Genomic DNA, 23,772 nt, shown 5'->3' on the forward strand with positions numbered 1-23,772 from the left:
CCCCTGAAACCCTTCTTCCAACAAGCCCCTCTTAGACTTTCATGTCTTTTTTGTGTGTGCATGTGACCTGCTGAGTCAAACTAGGGTTGTGTGCATAAGTATGTCGTTTACTGGAGCACAGAGAACTTACCAATGGCAGCACAGCCTGGGAATTGGCAGTGGGAGGCGCCCCCTGGATGATGTCTGCCGAGTGTGTCAGGACTCATCTGTGCCACCTCTATCTGTGAGACCTGAGGTGGCCTTCCTCCCTTCCTCAGTCTCCAGCTGTCTCTTCCACGTATAGGGTGAACTTCTGCCACTACCTCATTTGTTATGGGAATAATTAAAATAGCCCAGGTGTGTAGTGCAGTGTTTATACATAAGCACTCAACAGCGGTTACATGATTACAAATTATACTGATTTATCATTTTATCATCCGTGTAATCAGTCTCTGTGAATGACCTCTACGTTATGGTGATGGGAAGGTAGCTTAGTGTTGACAAAAATACATAAGAGAAAAACAAAAACCAAAGGTTTATTAAACATGTAGAATAACAGATAAGAGTTTGGACTTGACGGCATAAGCAGCATCAACGTTGTGGTGCACCATTAACCTAAATTCATGTTGACTTGTACCTGTCCAAAGATGTGATCTTTGTGGGGTTGCCAAAGGGACAGTGGGTTATTGTTATGTGTAATGAGATGCTCATATAGTAAAGACTTTTATTTTATTTTTTTTTTAATTTTCGAGGTAGGGTCTCACTGTATCTCAGGCTGACCTGGAATTCACTATGTACTCTCAGGATGGCCTCGAACTCATGGTGATCCTCTGCCTCCTGAGTACTTGGTCTCCTGAAGATGCACTGAATTTAGTTAAATTCAATCTAACAAGACCAACAATAAAGTTTTGCTCATTTTTAAATGACATTGATGTCAGCAAACACCTGGAGGGGAACTCAGCTTTGCCAGTGGATGGACCTAGAGGTCCTCAGCAGGACATAAGCACACTGAGAGCAGAAGGCATCCACTCGTGAGGGGGTTGGGGGTAACACCTCATCTCAGTCACCTGCCAGGGACCCCAGTGTTAAATACCAGCCCAGCTGGTGGCCACTGTCTTGGGATCACACTAATTAACTCTGGCAACATGTGGGTTTACCTAAACAGGAACGACAGAGGAGAACCACATCACCTCTTAGAAAAATCAAAGTATTACTTATGTTTTTGTAAGATGTCTGTTGTTTCACTCTTGGGCAGGGGAGAAGGCACCACCTAGAATTCTCCCTGATTCTTCCAAATGCAGACACTAGCCTCTTTGAAGGTACATTGAGGAAGGTCATGATTTCCCTCTCAAACCCGGAGGGGTAGAAGGAACTCCTGGGTTATCTTGCTTAGATCCCCCCTTCTCCCAGCTCACCTACTGCCAAGTTCCTTCATGTCCTCCACAAACACAGCAGCCCTTCTGTTTCATGGGACAGTTTCTTAGAGGACTGCTCTGTTCAGAGACACAGAGATACCCTTAGCCTTGCCTGATGTGATTTGCAAATAGTCCAAAGTGCCACTTTCTCAAGAGGAGGGCCTGTTCTTTCACATCCTCCCATGTCCTCAAGGTAACAAGAACAGAGAAACATCTAAAGAAAAGATGAGGTGACCTTATCAGGAAGTTATGTTCCTCATTCCAAACTGTGTAAAATGATGAGGGGCGCTACAGCTCAGATTCATTTTTAACGGCCTAGCAATTAATCTCTGAAAGACGCTTAGGATGAAAGGATGAGAGCTGAAGACAGGACTTTCATAATGGCTGTAGCCTGCTGCTCTATCTGACAGGGATCTCAGTGGCCCAGTGTCATCCTGGGCTTCTCAGGCCATAGGTTTATCTACTAGTTAACTTTCCTGGACAGACAGACAGTCCAGGAGTGAGTGTGTGTGGCGGCAATATCCTGCGCATAAAGCAGCTGTACAGACGCCACAGTGTTTAGTGTTTAAGATGAAGTAGGTTGCTGAAACCTCTCATAGTACACAAAACAATGTTTTATGACAATCTTTTTATTTCTTCTGGAGAAAACACTTGTAATGTCAATTTGATACAAACAATGCCAAGAAAGACCAGTGCTCAAATATGTATTTTTTTTTCAGCTACCATTTGACATCTCCACAAATTTGTATGGTCCATAGTCTAACCCTTCAGTCATTCTTATCCTTAAATATAAAACTTGTCTTTGTTTTAACAAACATTATCATTGAACAGGTCTGCAATTAGCCTCTTCATCTGTAAAAAGGTCAACTCTGCGTCCACTTATAGCTCTTAGCAGGTCACGTCAAATTCAGTTCTAGGTAAGATGGTCAAAGGCTTTGTTTTATTACCCTAGGCTACTGGGCTGCATTTTTCAAGTCCAATACTGCCTCATTTGCTGCAGTTACCTGTGGCTTGGAATAAAATGGGTACTAATAGGGATATCTTACAGATATCATTCCCAAAAACCCTGACACTAGAGCGAGAAGCATTATTGATGGACTGAGGTGGCCACCAAATCTCCAGGGAACTCTGATGCTATGGAGGCAGGAAACTAGAAAACACCCATTGATGGAAAGGGGTTTTAATCTAGCACACAAAAGTTTGTGGTTAACAGCAGACTCTCTTGACATAATGCAACTTTGTGAAACAAAAGAACAATCATTTTAAAGTCAAAATGTCAATTGAATTATAAGCCATACACATAGCACCGATGTCACCCTTTTACTACATGAGACGCATGGGCCCAGAGAGGAGAACAAAATCATTCGGGGCTCTGGCAGCCACGCTCCATTCCAGAAACTCAGAATTCCGAAGTGAACATTCATGTGGCAGATGCTTTTCCTAAAAAAACACTGTATCATCCAATAAATATTTGACTAAAATCCATTTTGTGCTTTTGGGTGACGTTAACTGACTTCTTTCTGAGACCTCATAGGAAACAAGAACGCATCGGAGCAGGATTCGTCACAGCAAGCCTTGATATTGTCATGAAATTTTAATTTAAATCAGAAAACATGCTGATGTGTCAGTAATAGGCTTAAAATATTAAAGACTTCAAAAACCCCCAAGCACTTCTCTATATAGCATCGGTGAATATATATCTTTGCTATACAATTTTAAAACATGGAATAGTTTTCCTTTTTTACTTTTCTATATATAATATATGTCTTCCAAAATACATTGTCAGTATTTATATCTGAAAAATACTGTACAAAAAAGAACTTCCTATAATTACTCTGTATAAACATTAAACAATTTAATAATCTCTCCTTTTGGTCTATAGTAAACATTTAAATGGATTGGATAAACCACAGTTTGTGACAGCACCATCCCCTTCTGAGATACACCAGTGTCGTTTACATTCATTGATTTTCAGAAGTCCACTTTATAAGAGCACACACGTTCAAAAGCAAACAGAGGATAAGAAACATAAGCTACGGGACCATTACTTTATGAGGCATTCAAAAATGATACCATGAGGGAAATGGGACCTTGAAAAACATTAACTTTTTAACTTAACTGATTCCTAAAAACAGCAAAGTATAATTCATAAAAGTACGTATTATAAAAAAAATGAAAGAACTGAAGCTTAAATAACTGAATCGTTTTGAACATCAGGAGGGACATTGGAAAAAGTTAACTAGAATAATGGGAGGGAGTGGGTGTGAGAGAGGGGAAAAATGACAAAACTAAGACATCCATGTCAAAGGCTTCTCTAAGATGCATGTTTTTGGCTCACATCCTGATAAATCAACTCCTTGTTCTTAGACCTCCCATTGCCTTCTGCTTCCCTGTCCTGAGAAGATTCTGTTCATGCTGAGATGCATTACTTTAATTTTTTTTTTAAAAAAAGACTGTGAAATTCTTAGGTAGGGAAAATATCCTACGTCCACTAGTAAAACTCAGGCAGCATGCTCTAGCGTACAATAGGATTATTGCTTTAGGTACAGACAGTGCAAAAACACACTCTGTTCTATAATAGTACTTACTTATCTGGGGCTGGGAGAAGTGAAAGGAAACTTAGTAAAGAGAAGTAAGTAAATATGGGACCTAATGAATCTAAACAGCACTTTAAATTTGATGATGATTATCACCCGAACTGGAAAACAAGAACACAGCAAGAACCAAGGACAGCAACCTGTAAAAGAACACAGCCGGGATGTAGTGCTAAGGTATTCTGTACACCTGCTGAGCATGGGAACTTGCGGGTGGAACAGAAACAAGAGACCGTGCTCCTGAAAACCGAGATCCGCTGCTTTGCCAGGGCCCAGATTCATGGAGCCACACAGATCCTGGAAGGGTAGGTTCACTGGAACATGAAGCAAGGCAGACAGGGCAGGAGTGGAGAAGGGAGGGGAGGAAACCCCAGGAGAGGTCTCCAAAGTCTAGTAAAAACATGGCACCTTTCTTGTTTGGAACTAAGAGACAATGAGTAGACTATCTTCAAATGGCAAGTGAGAAGTAACACTCATACAGGACCATAAGCATGTACACGTATGTACACACACACACATACGCGCGCGTGCGCGCGTGCACACACACAGATGCACACGAAAATGAGAATCAGTTGTGTTTATGCCTCTGGTAAAGTGCTGATGTCAGAAAGGTTGGTTGGGGTGTGGTGCTACCAGACAGGACACAAGCTGTCCGTGGACTCAGAAGCCAGCCTACAGGGGACCGTGCCTGGCCTCGTACTTGGCAAGTATGTTCTTGCATTTTCCCAGCTCCTTCCTCAAGTCAGCCACCTCCTGGCGGAGAGCGGAGTTCTCCTTCTCCAGGAACGAGGCCCGGATGGCAATCTGGTTCTCCTTCAGCCTCCGGGCATCTCGGGAGCGCTTGGCCGCCATGTTGTTCTTTCTGCGCCTTGCCCAGTACTTGTCATCCTGCTCGTTAGTTACAGAAGGGAGAAGGAACAGGGTGTTAGATTTCAGCTGTGCCCAGTGGCAGCCAGGGTGCTGGCAGCTGTCAGGGCTGGGCTGAGACACCAGCCCAGGCCTCCTCACTCCTGTCTCTTTCCTTTACAGCTTGTGCATGTCTGAGAGAGAATGGTGGCCAACCATGGCTTCCTTCCTGGAGCAAGGACCAGCCTGTCCTATCACATGTGCCCAAAGCAGCAAGTGCCTAGAGAGGCTGACTTCAGAGGCTCACAGCAAGTGGCTAACCTCATGCCCTGCATTCCATTCCAATTCTCTGCACTTTCTTGGCTGAAAGTTGTCCAAAACCCTTTTTCCTTCCATGAATGCAGGCCTTTTCAAGTTGGGAAACTATTGTGGGAAGGCAATTTGGAATAGCTCTCAACTATCTTAACTTTTGTGTTCGTATGTGGTATGCCTGTGTGTACGTGCATGTTCACATGCATGTGGATGCATGAGTGGGTATGGGTGTGCACGTGCCTATGTGTGGGAGCCAGGGCCTGACTTGGGGTATCTTCCTCTTTAGCTCTGCCTCATAATTCTTTTATTTTTTTAAATTTTTTGTTAATTTTTATTTATTTATTTGAGAATGACAGAGAAAGAGGCAGATAGAGAGGGAGGGAATGGGCTTGCCAGGGCCTCCAGCCACTGCAAACAAACTCCAGACGTGTGCGCCCCCTTGTGCATCTGGCTAACGTGGGTCCTGGGGAATCGAGCCTTGAACCGGGGTCCTTAGGCTTCACAGGCAAGTGCTCAACCGCTAAGCCATCTCTCCAGCCCTCAAATTCTTTTCTTTGAGGCAGAGTCTCCGATTGAAGCTGGAGCTCACTGATTCAGCTGGACAAGCTATCTAACAAGCTCCAGGGACCCTGTCTCTGCCTTACCAGCCCTTCCCCAGTGCTGGGATTATTATAGGTGCATGCCACCACTCTGGGCATTTTACATGGGTACTGGGGATCTGAACTTAGGTCTATGTTTGCATTGTAACCACTTTACTCAATGAGACATCTCCCCAGCCACATTATTTTTGAGATAGGATCTCATGTAGCCAAGACAAACAGGCCTTGAATTCACTATACAGATGAGATTAGCCTCAAATTCCTGATCCTCCTGTCTCCACCTCTAAGTGATAGGGTTACAGGACCATCATGCCTTGAAGTCTCTCAACTATCTACATGAATATACTTTTTAAAGTTTTTTTGTTTATTTTTATTTATTTATTTGAGAGTGACAGACAGAGAGAAAGAGGCAGAGAGAGAGAGAGAATGGGCACTCCAGGGCCTCCAGCCACTGCAAACGAACTCAGATGCATATGCCCCTTTGTGCATCTGGCTAACGTGGGTCCCTGGGGAGTCGAGCCTCGAACTGGGGTCCTTAGGCTTCACTGGCAAGTGTTTAACCACTAAGCCATCTCTCCAGCCCTACATGGAAATACTTTTGATCTAACAACTCCACTTTTAGGATTTCATGTCTTAGCTATATGCACAGACACAGGAACAAGATATTTTCCCTTTTTAAACACAAGATATTTTCCTTTTTTTATAGACCAGGATGACCTAGAATTCACTATGTAGTCTCAGGCTAGCCTCAAGCTTTCGGTGGTCCTCCTACCTCTGCCTCCCGAATGGTGTGATTAAAGGTGTGTGCCACCACGCCTAGCTCACAAGATATTTTCTGTGGCATCATTTGTGAAAGGGGAAAAACCAATCACATGTAGGAAATCTAATAATGACATTTATGGTAGTCACACAAAAGATACTCTGTTGCTGTTAATAATAATAACCCAGTGGAACCACAAAGTTCATCATAAGTCATGTTGTGAGAAGAATTAATGACCATCTAGTGAGAAATACATATGATTTCATCACATTTAATTAAAAAATACAACATAATTTATTCAGAGAAAATAGGCCAGAATCATTTATATAAAACTATAAAGGTGAAGCCTTTAGAAAGGAGACTGGAGCAGCCAGGCAAGGCAGAGAAGCAGAGTCTTTCACTCTTTGATTTCATATGCCTTTACATTATCAGAATTACTATGTGATGGGCATGTGCATTTTGGTAATTGAAAGTAGAAATTTAAAAATATATCAGCTGATCAATACTAATATCAATGAATAACATTTAAACAAAAATTTATTCTAATTTCCTATTTGGCTGCTCACTAGGCCTCAATTACCCTAGGTAATATTTGACTGTGGTCAGTTTCCCCTCCCCCACCCATACTGCTTCCTCTATTTTCCAAAAGAAAGGAAAAAGTGCCCAAGGGGACTGAGGAGATGTTTTTGGACCTTCCCAGTTCGTCAATGCTGCCAAAAAAAAAAAAAAAGAATTTTGCAATTTCCTTTTGTCAACAACTTGATATGGCAAATCCCTCTGTCCCTGCAAATCTAACACTGGTGCAGTTACATGCCACCCAAAGTGGGTGAGGCCAGTCCCTCCTCCTCCTCCTCCTCCAGGTTTCTGAGGGGCAGTTGGCACTGAGGAAGTCACATGACAGGTTCTAAGGCTGCAAGAGAAGCCAAGTTTAGTGGTCTGCCTTGAGACCTGTCCACTGCCTTCCACAGGCGCATGTGCTGCTTGAGGACAGCACATGCACGTTCTTCTGTCCAGCGTGTACAAGTCACGAAGCACGCCCGGCTTTCCACACACTGCACAGCAACTTGTAAAGAGGGTGGGAAAATGATCTTCAGAGTAGCTGGTACCAAAGTCCTAGGGAGGAGGCTGCTCGCTGAGGAATCCACAGACCAGCAAGCTTGGGCAGGTGTGCTTGGGCTGTTAGTGAAATTCGTGTCTGTGCTTCTCCAAGACTGTGGGGAAGGGCTGGAGGACAGGGAGAGTGGCTGTGAGCAGCCAGGAAAGGCAAAGTGATGTCACATAGGCAAGGGGACCCTGAGGCCTCTTCACCACGGTTCTGGTTCTGGTTCTGGTGGAGGTTTCTTGTGTCACTTGGATATAGTCTCCCTTTCAGAAAATCTGAAAATAAGCAATTTGCCCAGGAGTGTGGTTTCCAAGGGCATTCTGACAAAGGGTTGAGCATGAGTGGATCAGAACCTAGACACGAGCAAACAGGAGTACAGGAAGTGGGGCAGCACAGGAGGACATCATCGTGGAAAATTCTAAGAAATGTGTGAGATGGGGTGGGGTGGGGAAGAGGTTTTACCACAGGCCATGATGGACTTGGAGGTTTGTGATAATCTTGGCCAGGTCTTAAGGACCAGAGAGTCCTTAAGCTCTGGAATGCACATGATTGAAGCACGAAGTCCTCAAGACCTTGGAAGGCAACCCGCTGAAAGAAGGTTCTGGCTTGGCTTGGACCCAATCCTACCGTACCCTTGTCTTACCTCATTCGTTCTAACCACCAGTGCTGTGAGAACGTTAGGTTTTCCGATGGTTTTACTGCGCACTGCCCTTTGTGTGCAGATCAACAAATGTCTTCCTCAATCACCCCTCTACCTTATTTTTTGAGACAGGGTCTCTCACTGACCCTTGAGTGCACTGATTTGGTTGAAGTAGCTGGCCAGTGAGCCGCTAGAGAACCGCCTATCTTGCTTTCCCCAGTGCTAAGATCACTGGGGTATTCCACCATACCCAACTTTTATGTGGGTGCAGAGGAGTAACCACATAAAAGGGCCTCATGCTTGTGTGGCCAGAACTTCACTGAGTGAGCCGTCTCCTCGGCCCCTTCACTTTCCTGCTGTGATTGGTGGAGGTGATACAGCTCTTCATCAGGGCGAACATAAAGTGAGCTTCTCTGGAAACCGAATGATCTGGGATCCAGCCTAAGTCTACAAGTCAAGTCGACCTCAGTTTTCCCTTTCCTCACCTCCATTCCTCAACTGCAAAGTGACAGCTGCACTAAGGGTTTGCTAAGGACCCTGACGCTTCCCACTCTGCAGGGACTAAGGAGGTCTCAGGAAGGACGAGAATGACAGCAGTGATTTAGACCTCCCAGGCGCTTTTGCCTTGTGCTTTCTTTTTTTTTTTTTTTAAGTTAACTTCTTATCACTCAGCTTCTACCTTCATCTCATTTTTTGTATTTTTTTTAAAATTATTTATTTATTTGTTTGAGAGCGACAGAGAGAAAGACAGGTAGAGGGAGAGAGAGAGAATGGGCACGCCAGGGCTTCCAGCCTCTGCAAACGAACTCCAGACGCGTGCGCCCCCTTGTGCATCTGGCTAACGTGGGACCTGGGGAAGCGAGCCTCGAACCGGGGTCCTTAGGCTTCACAGGCAAGCGCTTAACCGCTATGCCATCTCTCCAGCCCGCCTTGTGCTTTCTTTCCAGACATGAAAAGTAGGGAGAACTGGGTTAAATTAGTTCGTACAACATCTCAAACTCCCATGTTCCCAACCTAGGCAGTGTCTTAACATATGAATCATAGTTAGATCTGGGGACTGGTGATCAGATGTTAGAAAAGAGCTAAGTGTGCCTGGTTTTAATGTGGTGGATCCATATAATCATCTCCATTGTTCTTCTGATTAGAAAGAAGCATAAACAGAAAAAGTCCTGTGAAATGGCTCATCACAAGTGGTTCCATATTGGCATAATTTTGGGAAGAACTTATATCCTTGCAGCCATGCAAGACAGCCACATGTGACTTCTCCAGGTAAATTTATTTCCCTTGATAATATCAAGAATGTATTTGTTCCCTTTGACATGGTAGAGCAAATCACCCCAGAATTAAACGTTGTTCAATAAATGTCAAAGGGCCACTTCTTGCAATCCAGAGTGCACAGTATATAAAAAGTGGCAGGGGACCCTTCAGGCTCACCCACAATATCCCATCTTGGTCACCCATGGTTGGCAATGTAGAGGAAAGTTCAGCCTTTACCTGTTAGCTCCTGATGCCTTCAGTGAAAAGGTAGGGTCAAAAAAAAAAAAAAAAAAAGGATAACAGAGGACTCAGGCCCACATGCCCTTCCCAAAGCATTTTCTTTACCTACCTACCTACCTTCCTTCCTTCCTTTCTTTCTTTTCAGTTTCTTTTTTTCCCTTCAAGTTAGTGTCTCAATCTAGCTCAGGCTGACCTGGAATTCACTATGTAGTCTCAGGGTGGCCTTGAACTCACTGCAATCCTTCTACCTATGCCTCCTAAGTGCTGGGATTAAAGGTGTGCACCACCATGCCCAGCTCATTTTCTTTATCTTTCAAACCTTGAAAGACAACAGCTTTCCATGAAGAGAGTAGCAAGTTTGCTCCATCACAGACTTAACATCACTCCAACCTTTTGCTGCTTCTCCTTCCTGCTGATCAGTATTGAGTCATGAGAGCATATTCCAGAAGCCACCTAGAGGGGATGCAATGTGCTGAGAAGTCATATGCTATGAAACACTATCAGAAATCACAAGTCCTGGGCTGAGGAGATGGCTCAGCAGTTAAAGGTACTTGCCTTTACTGCAAATCTGCCAGTCCTGGTTTGATTCCCCAGAGTTTGCTTAAAAACAGATGTTTAAAGTGGCACATAAACCCAGATGTAGGTTGCCATGTCAAGAGGCTCTAGTGTGCCCATTCTCTCTCTCTCTCTCTCTCTCTCTCTCTCTCATCTCCTTTCCCTCTCTCCTTGCCAATAAATAAATAAAAATAAATATTTTTTAAAAAGAAATCACAAGGCCTTCATTCATTGGTGTATACAGCCTTCCTGGGGGACACCCCTTTAAGCTGCCAACTAAACCCAACTCTCCATTTGCCAGGAGCCTAATTACCAGTTCCAATTTACCTTCAGATCATCAGGGATGAAGACCTTGCGAGCTTTCTTAATCATGGGCTGTGGTTTGAGTTCTTCCTCGGAGAACTTGCGCTTGCGAGGGTCGAACATTTCCTGCCCCGGGATGCTGGAGAGGGCAAGGTCTGCCGGGTCTGGTTCATACCCCACCGGGACCTGGATGGTGTCAGGATCAATGGGACTTGGTGTGTTGCGGTTTGCTGGTAGCAGCTGGCCTGGAACAACACGGGAGTTTGAATTCACACACACTCTGGACAGGCTGAATAGGACTTCACATGGTTGCTTTGTGACTCTCTAGGAGAACAGCAGTGAAGCAGGGCCAATTTCCAGGGATAGCTTAGCAAACCAGGACCCCACCCCTCTCTAAACAAAGCAACCCTCAATTCTGCCTTAGAAAATCCCCTTTGTGGTTAGTCTGTGATCAGATAAATCCTGGAGCACATCCTGGAAGTGGTTATATCCAGCCTGAGCTGGTTTGGGGTGAATTCAACCTGTATCCTCCAAATAAACTTTTAGGGGAAATCCCTATTTACCATCCTAAACATGACTGGACAAGCATCTCATCAAAATAAAACAAATCATATACATCATGGGAAAAGGCATGCACAGTAAACAAAACTCACATAACCCAAACTTGACAATCAAAACAAAATCAGCCATTCCCCACACCACCCAGACCCATGAGAGAAAGCCCTGGGGAACAATGTGAGCTTTTTGTGGAATGTCATTGTCACTTGAGCCCACAGCTCCTTTACAGTGTACATACCCTGCACTTTTCACTTTGCTTTTATGTTTATTCTATTTTAACAGGCTTAATTCACTTTTATTTTTCTGTATAAAAACCCTATGTGGTAGCCACAGCTGGAGCCTGGGTCCTCTGCACTGAGGTTCTGGTGTGGGTTTTCACAAGATGGTCAGTGAATTCCTGGTAGAGACTTGGTGAACACAGTCTCTTTCCAGAGGTTGGGAGTTAGAGAGCTGTAGGTCTTAAGAGACAGCATCAAAGGTGGCCTTAGCAAAGTTGCCCAGGGTGGCAGTGCAGTCCCTGGCTGAAGTGTAGCAGTCATCAATATCGGCCATCAGCAGCAGCTTCTTGGGCACGGGGGCAGAGACAGTGCCAGTGCCCCTGGGGGCAGGGATAAGGTGCACCAGCACAGAGCCACAGTGGCCTGTCGCCTTTCAGGGAACTGTGTGGGGCTTGCTGATCTTGTTCCCCCAACAGCCTCCCCAGACAGGTACAGTGGAGAGCCTGGCCAAGATGCTGGTCCCTCGGATGGCAGTAGATACCTCCTTGGAGCACTTAGCACCCAGTCCAACATGACTGCTGTAGTCCCCAACGGTGATAAGGGCCTTGAACCTGGTCCGCTGGTCCCCCGTGAGTCTGCATCTGCACTGGTACAATCTTCAGAACCTTGTCCTCAAGGCAGGCCCCCAAGAAGAAGTCAATAATCTCAGACTCCTGGATGGGCAGAGAGAAGAGATGGATCTCCTGCAGGGACTTGATCTTCACGTCCTTGGCCAAGCGTCTCAGCTTGGTGACGGGATCCACTCCTTGTCTTCAGCATTGGCTCCACGAGCCCCAAGACCGCAGCCCCCGACACTGCTGCCTAAACCTCCACAGGAGCCGCCAGCCCCCCACGTCCTCCAGATCCTTCCACTGCAGTCGCATCATCCCTCACCCACCATTTGCTGTTTTTCCCAAAGAAGCAGCTCATTTTGCTTTTCAAATAAAATCCTTTTTTTTCCTATTTATGCATACTTCAAATCTTTCATCAAGGGGCCAAGAATCTTGAAATAACCTGGTTCAGATGCTGACATCATGTGCCCTCAGTGATCATCACCTTGCTTCTGAGAGCACAGAAGAGTGCACATGACTTCACCCATGTCACCATGTCACACAGAACAAAGACATGCATGCACTTGCTCACAAACGTGATGGGGAGTTAAAATAAACGCAGCTGCATGCTTCGCTATCCCACATCCAAGGAGCGTCATCTATGGAACAGGCATGCTGTAATGGCTGAAATGAGAGGATTTTTACTTTTCAGATGTTTTCCGGGTGCGTCATGGAGACAGACCTGTAATTAGTCCTTAATAGAGGTTAGGTGGTGGGGTATAAAATCTCATGTGCCCCTAAAGTACACCTCACAATGGAGGTCAGGGAACACATCTTAGCAATGACACTTGCTATGGCTGCATTTTGAAATAGACAGTAATTTGCAAAATAAATTATATGTGTGTGTGTGTGTGTGTGTGTGTGTGTGTGTGTGTCTATATATATATATATATATATATATATATATATATATATATAATTTCTGCTGCTGCAAAGGCTTGCATTTATTTTTAAGTTTAGAGAAAGAGAGAATTGGTATGCCAAGGCCTCAGCCATGGCAATCTAACTCCAGACACTTGAGCCATCTAGAGGGCATGTGCGGCCTTGCCTTGCCTCACCTTTGTGCATCTGGATTTCATGTGATCTGGAAAGAGATTGAACATAGGTCCTTAGGCTTTGCAGGCAAGCGCCTTAACCACTAAGCCATCTCTCTATGGGCTTATGTTTCTGAGGAATCTCAGGTAGTCTTAACCAGAAGACAAGATGGAGTAAGGACAGGCAAAAATGGAAGGGATGTGGCCTCAGGCAAGGTGGGCAGAGGAGGTATCAGAAAAGATCCTGAATGTTGCTGAAGGATTCTGAGCAGTAAAGTAACAAATAGCCGAAGTCTGGTGGCGGGGGGGCGGGGGGGAACTCAAGCATAATTGGAGATAGATCAGATGATACAAGGCTGTTGTGCTAAACCACGCACACATTAGCCATAGCAGTGGAGATGGTAAAAAAAAAAAAATGTGGGGGAGGGCTTACAAAAAACATTTAACAAATTAGAAAGGACATAATTGAGACAACCAAACTTCTACTGAGCCTTCTGTAGGCTAAGCCACTGGGCTGCATAAATACCCATAGAACAATGGATTCATTGTGTTTCTGTCATACTGGTGAAAGCGAACTTAATAACAGAACAAATGTTTACACTGGAAGCTCAGAATCTTAACTTCCAGTTTCATCTGAATTTTACAATTGTTCCTTTCATGCCCATAGAATAAATGAGGATATATTCTAGCTGAGTTTGGCCCATCTCTTCTTCCTCCACTCGGGAGGGTAGGTCAGTGTGTGAAGTATCCTTTAGTGTTCTTTAAAACCTATTCCAGGTTGAAGCATGGTGCCAACGGCGTGTGAACTCTGCTCTTCTGTTTTCTGAAAAGGCTTGGTGTGAGAGGTAGACACAGGAATTCACTGGGGTGAGAAGGTCTGGTAGGTCTGCTTTGAACTCTCTCTGTGTGCTGCTTGCCAAACAGGACGAGATGGTCCCTGAGGCGCTGGAACATGATGGAGATTTCTCCTTGGCCAAGTTACAGGTCAGCTCCCTCCACTTCTAGGGACTGATGATGTCTGTACTGGATGGTGACAAGCGAGATTTGATTTGATGCATTTTGACCTTGCCTTAAAAAATGAGCCTCCTTCCAGTCAAACAAGGATGTTCTTTTCCTTGTAGCAACTCTCGTAGCAAAACCACCCATGTCCCATCACTACAACGGCTCCCCACCTCTGTGCCATCCTCTCCTACCCTCTTTAAGTATCTCTCAACACTTTCCAAATAGCATTTCTCAGTTATTCCATGTTCCTCCTTAGTAGAGTACTTCAGTATTCTGTCTGGTACGCTATTTTAAATGTTCTTAAACTACACGTACCCTTGCTACCACAGCACATCACATGGCTTCCAATGTTCTGTCTGGTTCATCTCCATCCGGTTTCTTGTCATGGGGCTTACTCCCATGATCATCTTCTACAGAATCATTCCTCATTTTTTCCCTTTTTGGTGGATCTCTGAGATGTTGGACTCTGACATTCATTCACGGTACAATAACATTTCTATTAGGCAGAGACTTCTCAGCACTCTTTCTCTCAGGCCAGTTTCTCCAAGCAAAATCAGATCAGCCCATCCTATGGGATGTAGATAGACCTAAGAGGACCACGGCCCAGGTAAATAGCCTCCCCAGTGTCAAACAACAAATGGCCCAAAACTGAGAAACAAAGCTGGATCCCTCTGCTCCCCATAGACTCTGTCACCACTGTATTTTATTCAGATTTTCTTCTGAATTAACTCTGTCAAGCTTTCTTTTATCTGTATTGCAGATATCAGCAGTCATGGGGAGAGAGGTTTTGATTGATTTTTTTTTCTACCATTTTTGGATTTTCAAAAATTTAATATCAGAATTATTGACTTGGAATATCTCATCACATTAACATTTTAAATTTTCGAAATTGTTCAGATGACCCAGCTGTACCATTCCTGGGTATATACCCAAAGGATTCTATCCTACCACACGGGCACTTGCACGTCCCTGCTTCCTGTTGCTCTACTAACAATAGCCAGAAAATGGAACCGGTACACATGTCCACAAACTGAAAATTACATGATGAAAATGTGATACATATACACAATGGAATGAAATTATGAAATCTTTAGGAAAATGGAAGAATGTGGAAAAGATCATACCAAGTGAGGTAAGCCAGGCCCAGAAAGACAAAAATCACATGTTCTCTCTCACATTCTGACTTTGAATTTTGTGCATATGTAAATGAGGGAAAACGAGAAACAGTATAAGCTATGAAGCTAGAAGGGAGACTATGAAAGGGAAGAGACTTAGAGGAGGGGAAAGACAAAAGGTGACATGTGACATGAAAGCGTAAGAAAGACATGGGTGTAGCTTCAAGGTGGGGAAGGAAAAATACCATAATGAAATATAACTATGTGTATAAATAAGGAAAAAATTAAATTAAAAGATAAATGCTCATCATAAAACTTCAATAAATGCAGAAATGTGTCAAGAAAGTAAATTCCCAGTTCTATTCTTCTCCCCTCACAGTCCCTTTTGACACTAACTCCCCAAAAGACCACTCTCAACAATTTGATGTAAACTTCTCACTACTTGTTTCTTTGGTTGTGTTTTTGTTTTTAGCAAATCAAGGGTTTGGGGTTGTGTTGAACATCAAATCTAGGGCTTCAGGAAGGCAAGGCAAAAACTCTACCACCGAGGTATACCTTTACCCCTCCATGCCTTATTTTTTACTCAGAAATGCTTTACTCACCTACCTTGAGTTGCCTTTTCAATATACCAAAATGCCCTATGCAATTTACCACAGTAGTACAAACAGTACTACTTTGCTCACACATGTGCATGCATACATCCATGTGTGTGTGCCGTGTGTGCTGCAGCATGGGAATAGAACCTGGATGCTCATGCATGCTAGGCAAATGCTACATCCATGTCTCTCATTGTTCCTTTTAAAAGATCAGTGGTGTTCCACAGTTTGGATATAACCATTTACCAATGTTTCTCTAACTGGTGCACTTTTTTCAGTAGATATTTTAATAGAAAAGACTTCCAGAAGCAGAACTACTCACACAAAGGCATATACCTAAATTTTTCCCCATATGTGTAGTGTTCTTGCATGTGTGCATGGGTGTGCATATGCATGTGGGAACATGTGTGTGCATGAGTGTATGTGTGTGTGCATGGGTGTTCATATGCATGAGGGGACTAGTATGTGCATGTGTGTGTGTCTGTGTGTGCCAGAGGTTGACATCAGGGGTCTTTCTCAAATGCTCTGCCCCTTATCCTTTGAGACAGGGCCTCTCAACCTACCACTCCCTGATCTGGATAGTCTAGCTAGCCAGTGAACCCTAAAGATTCTCTATTTCTGCCTTCCCAGCACTGGGAATAAAGGTGTGAGCAATCATGCTTGGCATTTTCATGGGTACTAGAGCTTTGAACTGAGGTACTCATGTTTTCATGGCAAGTACTTTATCCATTGAGAATCTCCCCAACCCCTATATACATTTTTAATATTTCTAAATATACTTCCAAACTGTGTTCTACAGTGTCATCTCTATTTACACTTGCACAAAATACATGTGAGTATACATTTCCTATAATTCAATATTAATTTTTAAAATAGAGTCAGACAGATATTCACAAATATCACTATGAGATTGCATTTCTCTGCTTACTAGTAATAATGGTCCTATCACATGTTTCTTTTTCTTCTCTGTGTACCAGCCTTTCATATATTTAGTCCCTTTCAAAGTGGATTTTGTTTACTTATTTTTTAAAAACACTATAAAAAGTTGTTATTTCATATTACTTGTTTTATTTTTAATAATTATTCTGCCACATACTCTTGTTCATGTTATAATTATGCTCATATTTTTCATTACTAATTTATTTTCCATGTGTGTACCTTAGTGTTTTGTGGTGTGGTGTGTGCATGTGTATGTGCAGAGGCCAGAGAAGAACACTGACTGGTCCCCCCATCACTTGTCTGCCCATTTTTCTTTTCTTGACAGGGAGTCTCTTGCTGATTCCAGGGCCTGCTGTTTTTCAGGAACCCCAGGGTCTCTCCGGCCTCTACTCTCCACAAGACAGAGGTTAGTGACGTGTGTGGCCATGCCTAGCCACTTATGTGGACGCTGGGGGAACAGAACTCAGAAATGTCTGGCGCCTCAGGCTCTTGTGCTTATGCAGAAGTGCCCTTAACCATGGAACCATCTAGCCTGGTCTCTACTGGGAAATTCTACTGGGTAAAACATTTCATTTTGTATCTTCTATATTACTTTTTTTCTACTTCGAATCATATTTCAGATATGTATACAATATATCTGCCTATCTCTGTAGAACTCTGTGTTTCTTTCTGAGAAGTACATGATATCTGGTTTGTCTTATTAGAATCTTGAGTCTCCTAGGATTTCTTTTCATGCACAGCATAAGCAGATGATGTTAACTCATGTTTTCCAAATGCCTTAGTCACATGACTGATTTCAGGAGCATCAACACGTGGCAGGACAAGTCTTCTCATCGTTCCTTTTTTTATGTATTTATTTATTTATTTATTTGAGAGCGACAGACACAGAGAGAAAGACAGATAGAGGGAGAGAGAGAATGGGCGCGCCAGGGCTTCCAGCCACTGCAAACGAACTCCAGATGCATGTGCCCCCTTGTGCATCTGGCTAACGTGGGACCTGGGGAACCGAGCCTCGAACCAGGGTCCTTAGGCTTCACAGGCAAGCCCTTAACCGCTAAGCCATCTCTCCAGCCCCCTCATTGTTCCTTTTGGAAAACATCGTTGCGTACTTTTTATATACATATTCTTGTAGACGAGTTTCAAAATATGCTTGTTTAGTTATATGTAAAATTATCACTGGGAGTTTTGAATGAAGATTGCATACAGGCCAAGAGGTAACCTGGGACCTCTACCTTCAACATAGCAAACATACCCATAGCTGCTCTTCATTTTTATGTTGGGGTCTTCCTTCCTTCCTTTCTTTCTCTCTTTCTTTCTTTCTTTTTAAACATTTATTAGTTCAGTTTTATAGTTTTTTCATTTGTAACTTTTTACATTTTTGCTGTTTATGCAAGTTAAATGCTTTATAATAGTTGGCATAACAATGAATTTCCATGTTTCCTCATTAGTTACTACTAGTATATCAGAACTGCCTAGTAAGATGCTGTGCTTATACCTAGCCATTTTACTCTTACTATTTTTAATCTTTTATTTTCTTGTTTTTTTTTTTGTGGTATGGTCTCACTCTAGCCCAGGCTGATCTGGCACACACTCTGTAGTCCTAGGCTGGCCTCAAACGCACAGCCCTATTCCTACCTCTGCCTCCCAAGTGCTGGGCTCACAGTCACGTGCCACACCATGCCCAGCCACTTCCAGGCATTTTAACAGCTCTAAAATTTCTTATATTTTTAGTGGTACCTTTGCCCCTAGAGACAGTTACAGTTTATTTTCAGTGTTTATAATTCCAACATTCTTTTAAAAAATATTTCAGTTTCACTGCACTGGTTGGCATCTGCAACATGATGAGAAGTGAAGAGTGGAGGCTAGTAACCCTCCCTGTCCCAAACTTCATAGGAAAATCCTTTTAGTGCTTTATACCATTAAACCTTAAAGGTTGTTCTAGAATTCTAGGAGATACAGTTTGACAGCTAAGTTCCAACCCTTTCAGCTCTATTGTACTGATTGTTGTTTTATTTACTTAAGAGAGAAAGAAGGAAGGGAGGGAGGGAGGGAGGGAGGGAGGGAGGGAGGGAGGGAGGGAGGGAGGGAAGGAAGGGAGGGAGGGAGAGAGGGAAGAAAAATAGAGGCAGATAGTAAGTATGGATGCCCTAGGGCTTTCTTCTACCTTGAACGAACTCCAGACGCATGCACCACTTAGAGCATCTGGCTTTATGTGGGTACTGGAGAACTGAACTCAGTTCATCTGGCTTTGCAAGCCAGAGCCTTTAACCACTGGACCACCTCTACAGCCCCAATAGACTTTTTTTAAATAAAAAAATGTGTTAATTTTCTTCAAATGCCCACTCCTTTTCCTATTTATTAAGATGGTTCTGTGGATTTTCTCCTAACTTTATTTTTGAGCTTGGTGCTTCTTTAAGGTTTTATTTAAAGCATCCAGGGTGGATGGGTTCAGCTCTGTTAATGTAGAATCTGCAGTCGGCTGGACATTGCTTTCTTCTTCTGAAAGCTCCAGATGAAAGACATTTCTATAAGAGCCAAGGAGGATTTCTGGAGGAAAGGGTGGAACAAAGGGTTTAAAGAAATCTGGAAAGAGATTAGAAGTCACCTTCAAGCCCAAAGTCAGTCTCCACTTGTATCACAGAACAAAACTGATGAAGCATCCAAGACAGCCAGTGGAACTAGGAGGCCCCTGGCTCTTAGGCACTTTAATAGGAGTTTAGTATCTCCTGCCCAATTTACTGATTAGCTGGCAGTCATCAATGGATGAGGACAGCAGCAATCTGTGTCCTCTCTTCTCAGGTCAGTGGTTTATAATTTTAATTTATAAACGCATCAAGGTAATAAATTATCATTTTGTTTGTTACTTAATTCTCAAGGCTAATTGCAACAGTGCCAATGCTTCTGATGCACTCCTTATCTGGGCAGCTAAGTGAACACGACATTAGATTCCCAGAAGTCCTATCTAAACAGGTATCATCTCCCAGCGTGTGTCACTGGTGATGTTAGCAGTCTGAGGGGCATTATCCTCTGTCAAGGAAGGCTAAGAAGAGGCTCAAGAGATGGCTCAGTGCTTAAGGTGCTTGCCTGAAAAGCTTAGCAACATGGGTTCAATTTCTCCTGTACCCACGTAAAACCAGATGCACAAAGTGACACAGGTGTCTGGAGTTCATTTGCAGTGGCAGGAGGCCCTGGTGCATCTATCCTCTGTCTCTCTTCTCTCTCTGCTTGCAAATAAATAATTTGTTTTTAGAAAAGCTAAGAAAGGCTGGAGAGATGGTGATGATACCCCCACAGAGTCCTGTGGGCAGATGAGCAGGCTCCTTCTCCAGGACTAATCACTGTCAGTAACTGATGTGTAACTAGATGGAGTCCTTGCTTTAATGAGGCCCTTCAAATATACCATCTCATGCTATCTTTATGGTGAATCTTCAAGGGTGAATTAATATCCCAATTTCCCAGATGTGGACATAAAGGGATGCCAATAGGAGGTTCAAGACAAACTCAATAATAATGACATTATGTGCCCAGGGCTGCCCAATAACAGGCAGAGAATCAGACCTACCTCCTCATTTTTCTCACTCTGAATCAAGCTATGTCCCACAGGAAGCCTTAGTGGTGGATCTTCTGAACAGCACTGCACTGAGTTATTGGCCTGCCCCACCCAGGGGGCACTGTGTCTCATGTTTTATAAGAGAAAGTGGAGGGTCTCAGAAGGAACCCATGTGCACGAAGTCACCCAGCTGGGAAACTTGGTTTTCAGCAGGGGCTATGTCCTGACGGCCTGACCCACTAACCTATGCTTTCCACTCTGTTCTCTGAGGGGTGGGAGTCAGACAGCAGAAGGAAAAAAAGGAGACCTATCAGTTCCCATCTCTCTAGCCCGACAGAAGCTTAGGCAAGAATTGGGCCCTCAAAGAGACAGGTACAGCCTCTTGTCATGAATCTGATCCTCAGAAGCTATAGGTAGCCAGGCATCTGCCCTGGCTCCCTGGCCTATAGTCCAGAATGGGAAGCTTAGGTGGAGGACAAGACCACGTTTCTCATGGTTACTGGGGCCAGCCCTCCTGTCACTGTGACCTTTCATGCGTAGCAAAGATATAAGAAGTCTGTATGAGCCAGAGACCATGTGTCATGAGGAGCTGGTGAGGGTTTCTGACAGAAAGGGTTTTGCATGTGTTCTGTTTGTAAACAGTAAGTTGGCTCACAGGTTACCTCATAGGGAAGGGGTGTTTTATACCTACACTCTTACACGAGCATGCCAATTAGTGTTTGGTTTGCATGGAGCTGTGTTCTGAGGCTCCCACTCCGACTTGGATGCCTCTACTATGATGCACGGGTCCTAAAAGTGGCAGAAATATCTAGATAGATGAAGACTTGGCATCCACACAGCTCTGAGGCCCGGGACCTGGGACCAGTCACCCCACTCCATACGCTCTCGTCCTCTCACCACCTGTCTACTATAGAGAGGACGTTGCCCTCACAGGGGTCATGGGCTGGAGGGAAGGTCCCTAGGTAGTGTGGGGCCTGATCCTTTCTCTTGCCAGGGTGCCGGATCCCCTTTCTTGCAGCTCCGGCCCTGCCCGGCTTGCTAGGCATCACCAAGTGTGACCCTGTGCCCAGGACAAGAACTTTGCCACAGGTCCGGGTTTCAGCACTCAAAGTGGCCCTGACTTGACTCCGCAGCTTCTAACTTGGCAGGAGCCTGGCTGGGATTAGCAAGGCCTCGCATTCCAAGAGTGTTTGTCATCATACCTCTTTGCCAGTGCTGTCAGCAAAGCCTGCCTCCTTGAACCTGCTGAGCAGTGGGACCAGAGCTCACAACCATAGCCTGACAGAATTCAGCTGGGTGGAGAGAGGCCAAATGTTCAACTAGAGGTAGAGGTCGGGGTGTGTGTATCCCGAGGCCTTGCTACCACTGTCCCAGGGCAGGCTGTGGGCATCAGAGCATCCGTGGCCTGTTCTTCCTCAGCCTGAGAGTCCAGATCTATTAGGACAGAGAATAGCAGGAGACAGGACACATGACTCTATGGCTCTCTTATACCTTTCAGAGCACCTCAGGAGGCCAGAAATGAACTCATAGTGCCAATGGTAACCAAACACCAGCATGAGTTGTATTTGAGATCTTGCTACACGGGGCCCCAGCAGTAAGTACATATGGTTACATATGAGAAACAACAGACCCTGATCTCCTTCCTCATACACATTCATCCCTTACCCCTTCTTCCGGCCCAGTGTTTGCAACTATGGACAGACAACCTAGGTTTTCAGTTTTCTTTGGCCTTGTGGGGAACGGGCAAGCAGGGTGATTCCTGGGGAAATGAAAAGCTAAGTGACCTAGCTGACAATCTGCCTGGCTCAAAGTCTGCAAGTTGTTTTATGCAGCAGCTGTCCCTCTGAAAGACAGGGGCCCACTTTCTCCTGCCAAGGCTGCCACTGTGACAGAGGCAGGAGAATGGCCCTTCCACGCGATCCGTCAACAGCCCACATACAAGCGGACAAGCAGGAGGGCACTGGAAGGGGCAGAGTGGAGCCACGTCTCATGCTCTACTGGCTGAACTCGCTGGGCAGTTCAGAGTGGACACTTAGATTCAGGGTCCACCTCACCCAGTACAGAGGCTCCAGTGGTTTGCAGCACGCTGACAGCCATTAAGGTTACCAGCTCTCCACAATGAGTGAGGACTTCTGCTCTCAATAGCAACATCTTATTCTCCTTGGATATTTGCTGGGTGTCTATAGCTTCCTCCTGCCAAGCCTGTGAAACAGGAAGGGCCGGGCAGCCACTGATAAATCCAACCAGTAAGCAATCTACCTGCTGCCTCCCCCCTACCAACACAGGCAACCTCCTTATCAAGCGGGGAAATGAGTTCTCCCATACCTGCAGTCTATTTTCAGAAAGCGGTTCTTCCCATTTTCAACGACCGTATACGCCACTTGCATCAGCACTGCCTAGGTCCCCAGAGGCTCTTTAATCAGCAGACTTGGTGGAAATGTGCAGGCCTAGTCATTTGAAACCTGCAGTTTTCAAAGTACTGCCACGGCCACTTCTTACACTAACTATTTTCCTTTGGGCTACATTAAAATTTTGGTTTGCATTTAGAAGAGACCAGGAAGCAGGAGACTTGACTGACTAACAGTATTTGCTGATGCGCACTGTGAATCAACAAACAAAGGGCCCATGCGTGCTCACCACAGCATCCCGCTTTCTCCCACACTTCCAACGCAAACAAAACAATGGAAGGAAAGCATGATTGTTTGAAAATGTGTGCTTCCGGTTGAACATGAATAAGTTTCAGGTGTGTCTGAGCCTCCGCGACTTCTCAAGGAGGTTCACAGAGTCTTCCCTTCACAAGCCTCTAAGTCCAGCACTCACAAGTAAACATGCTTTCCCAAAGCCTCCTTGCCTTGGCTTTCAGCCAGTGTTCTCTGCAATTCCCCTGCACCGAAGTTCACCGGGAGTGCTAAATGACCTGTGGACTGCCAGGCACTGCGCCTCCGGCCTTGCTGTCACCTCAGCCTGTGTGTTTAAGCCACAATCAGCTCGAATCCCTCGTTGACCTTCAGTCTCTCCTGCAGCTCTCCTCATGCCTGGAAACTGTCAATTTCTCAACCATCAGGTTTTAAACTTTGACTGGGGCAGACAGGAGACATAAGCAACCATGGTCAAGACTCCAAAGACACCACCAGTTATGAGAACCTTGGGGAGATCCCTGGGTCTTGGTTTACACCTGCAGTAAATAACAGCCTCAAGGTTTCTTCCATGTCTAGCAATAAACTGGAGTTCAGTGGATGCTTTCTTGTGTATTTCAGATCCCTATCACAGGCCAGGTGTAGGCCCTTTCACAAAGGACTGGCTCTTTCTACCACCTGTGATCCAAGCCACCAACAGAAACACGGGCTTCTTCTCCCTGGGACGTCTTGCCCATGGTTAAGAGCAGCGCCCGTCCCGATCGTTTGTTTGTTGAGTCATCATGCTCCTCTGCGACCTCTCTGCTCCAGCCAAGCACTGCCTTGTCTTGGGACACCTTGGCCTCATCTCTTCCCCACCTTTCCTGGTCCTA

General features: G+C 44.7%; 1 protein-coding gene across 3 annotated transcripts in view; it reads right to left on the bottom strand.

Moving 5' to 3' along the window:
• Nucleotides 1–2,005: 2,005 nt before the first annotated feature.
• Nucleotides 2,006–23,772, bottom strand: part of Hlf (HLF transcription factor, PAR bZIP family member) — a 55,032-nt gene continuing 33,265 nt past the window's right edge. Inside the window, exons 3-5 of one of the 3 annotated variants that reach the window (XM_045159448.1) lie at nucleotides 10,627–10,847; nucleotides 10,135–10,197; nucleotides 2,006–4,876 (exon numbers count right to left, since the gene is read on the bottom strand). In XM_045159448.1, the coding sequence (XP_045015383.1) occupies nucleotides 4,661–4,876; nucleotides 10,135–10,197; nucleotides 10,627–10,847 (500 nt within the window). In that variant the 3' untranslated portion in view covers nucleotides 2,006–4,660. Of the gene's footprint in view, nucleotides 4,880–10,134; nucleotides 10,198–10,626; nucleotides 10,848–23,772 lie in introns of all 3 variants that reach the window. The other 2 variants (XM_045159449.1, XM_004669982.2) reach the window with 2 other exon arrangements.

This window comes from Jaculus jaculus, chromosome 9 (assembly GCF_020740685.1).
Source record: "Jaculus jaculus isolate mJacJac1 chromosome 9, mJacJac1.mat.Y.cur, whole genome shotgun sequence".
Classification (NCBI taxonomy): Eukaryota; Metazoa; Chordata; class Mammalia; order Rodentia; family Dipodidae; genus Jaculus; species Jaculus jaculus.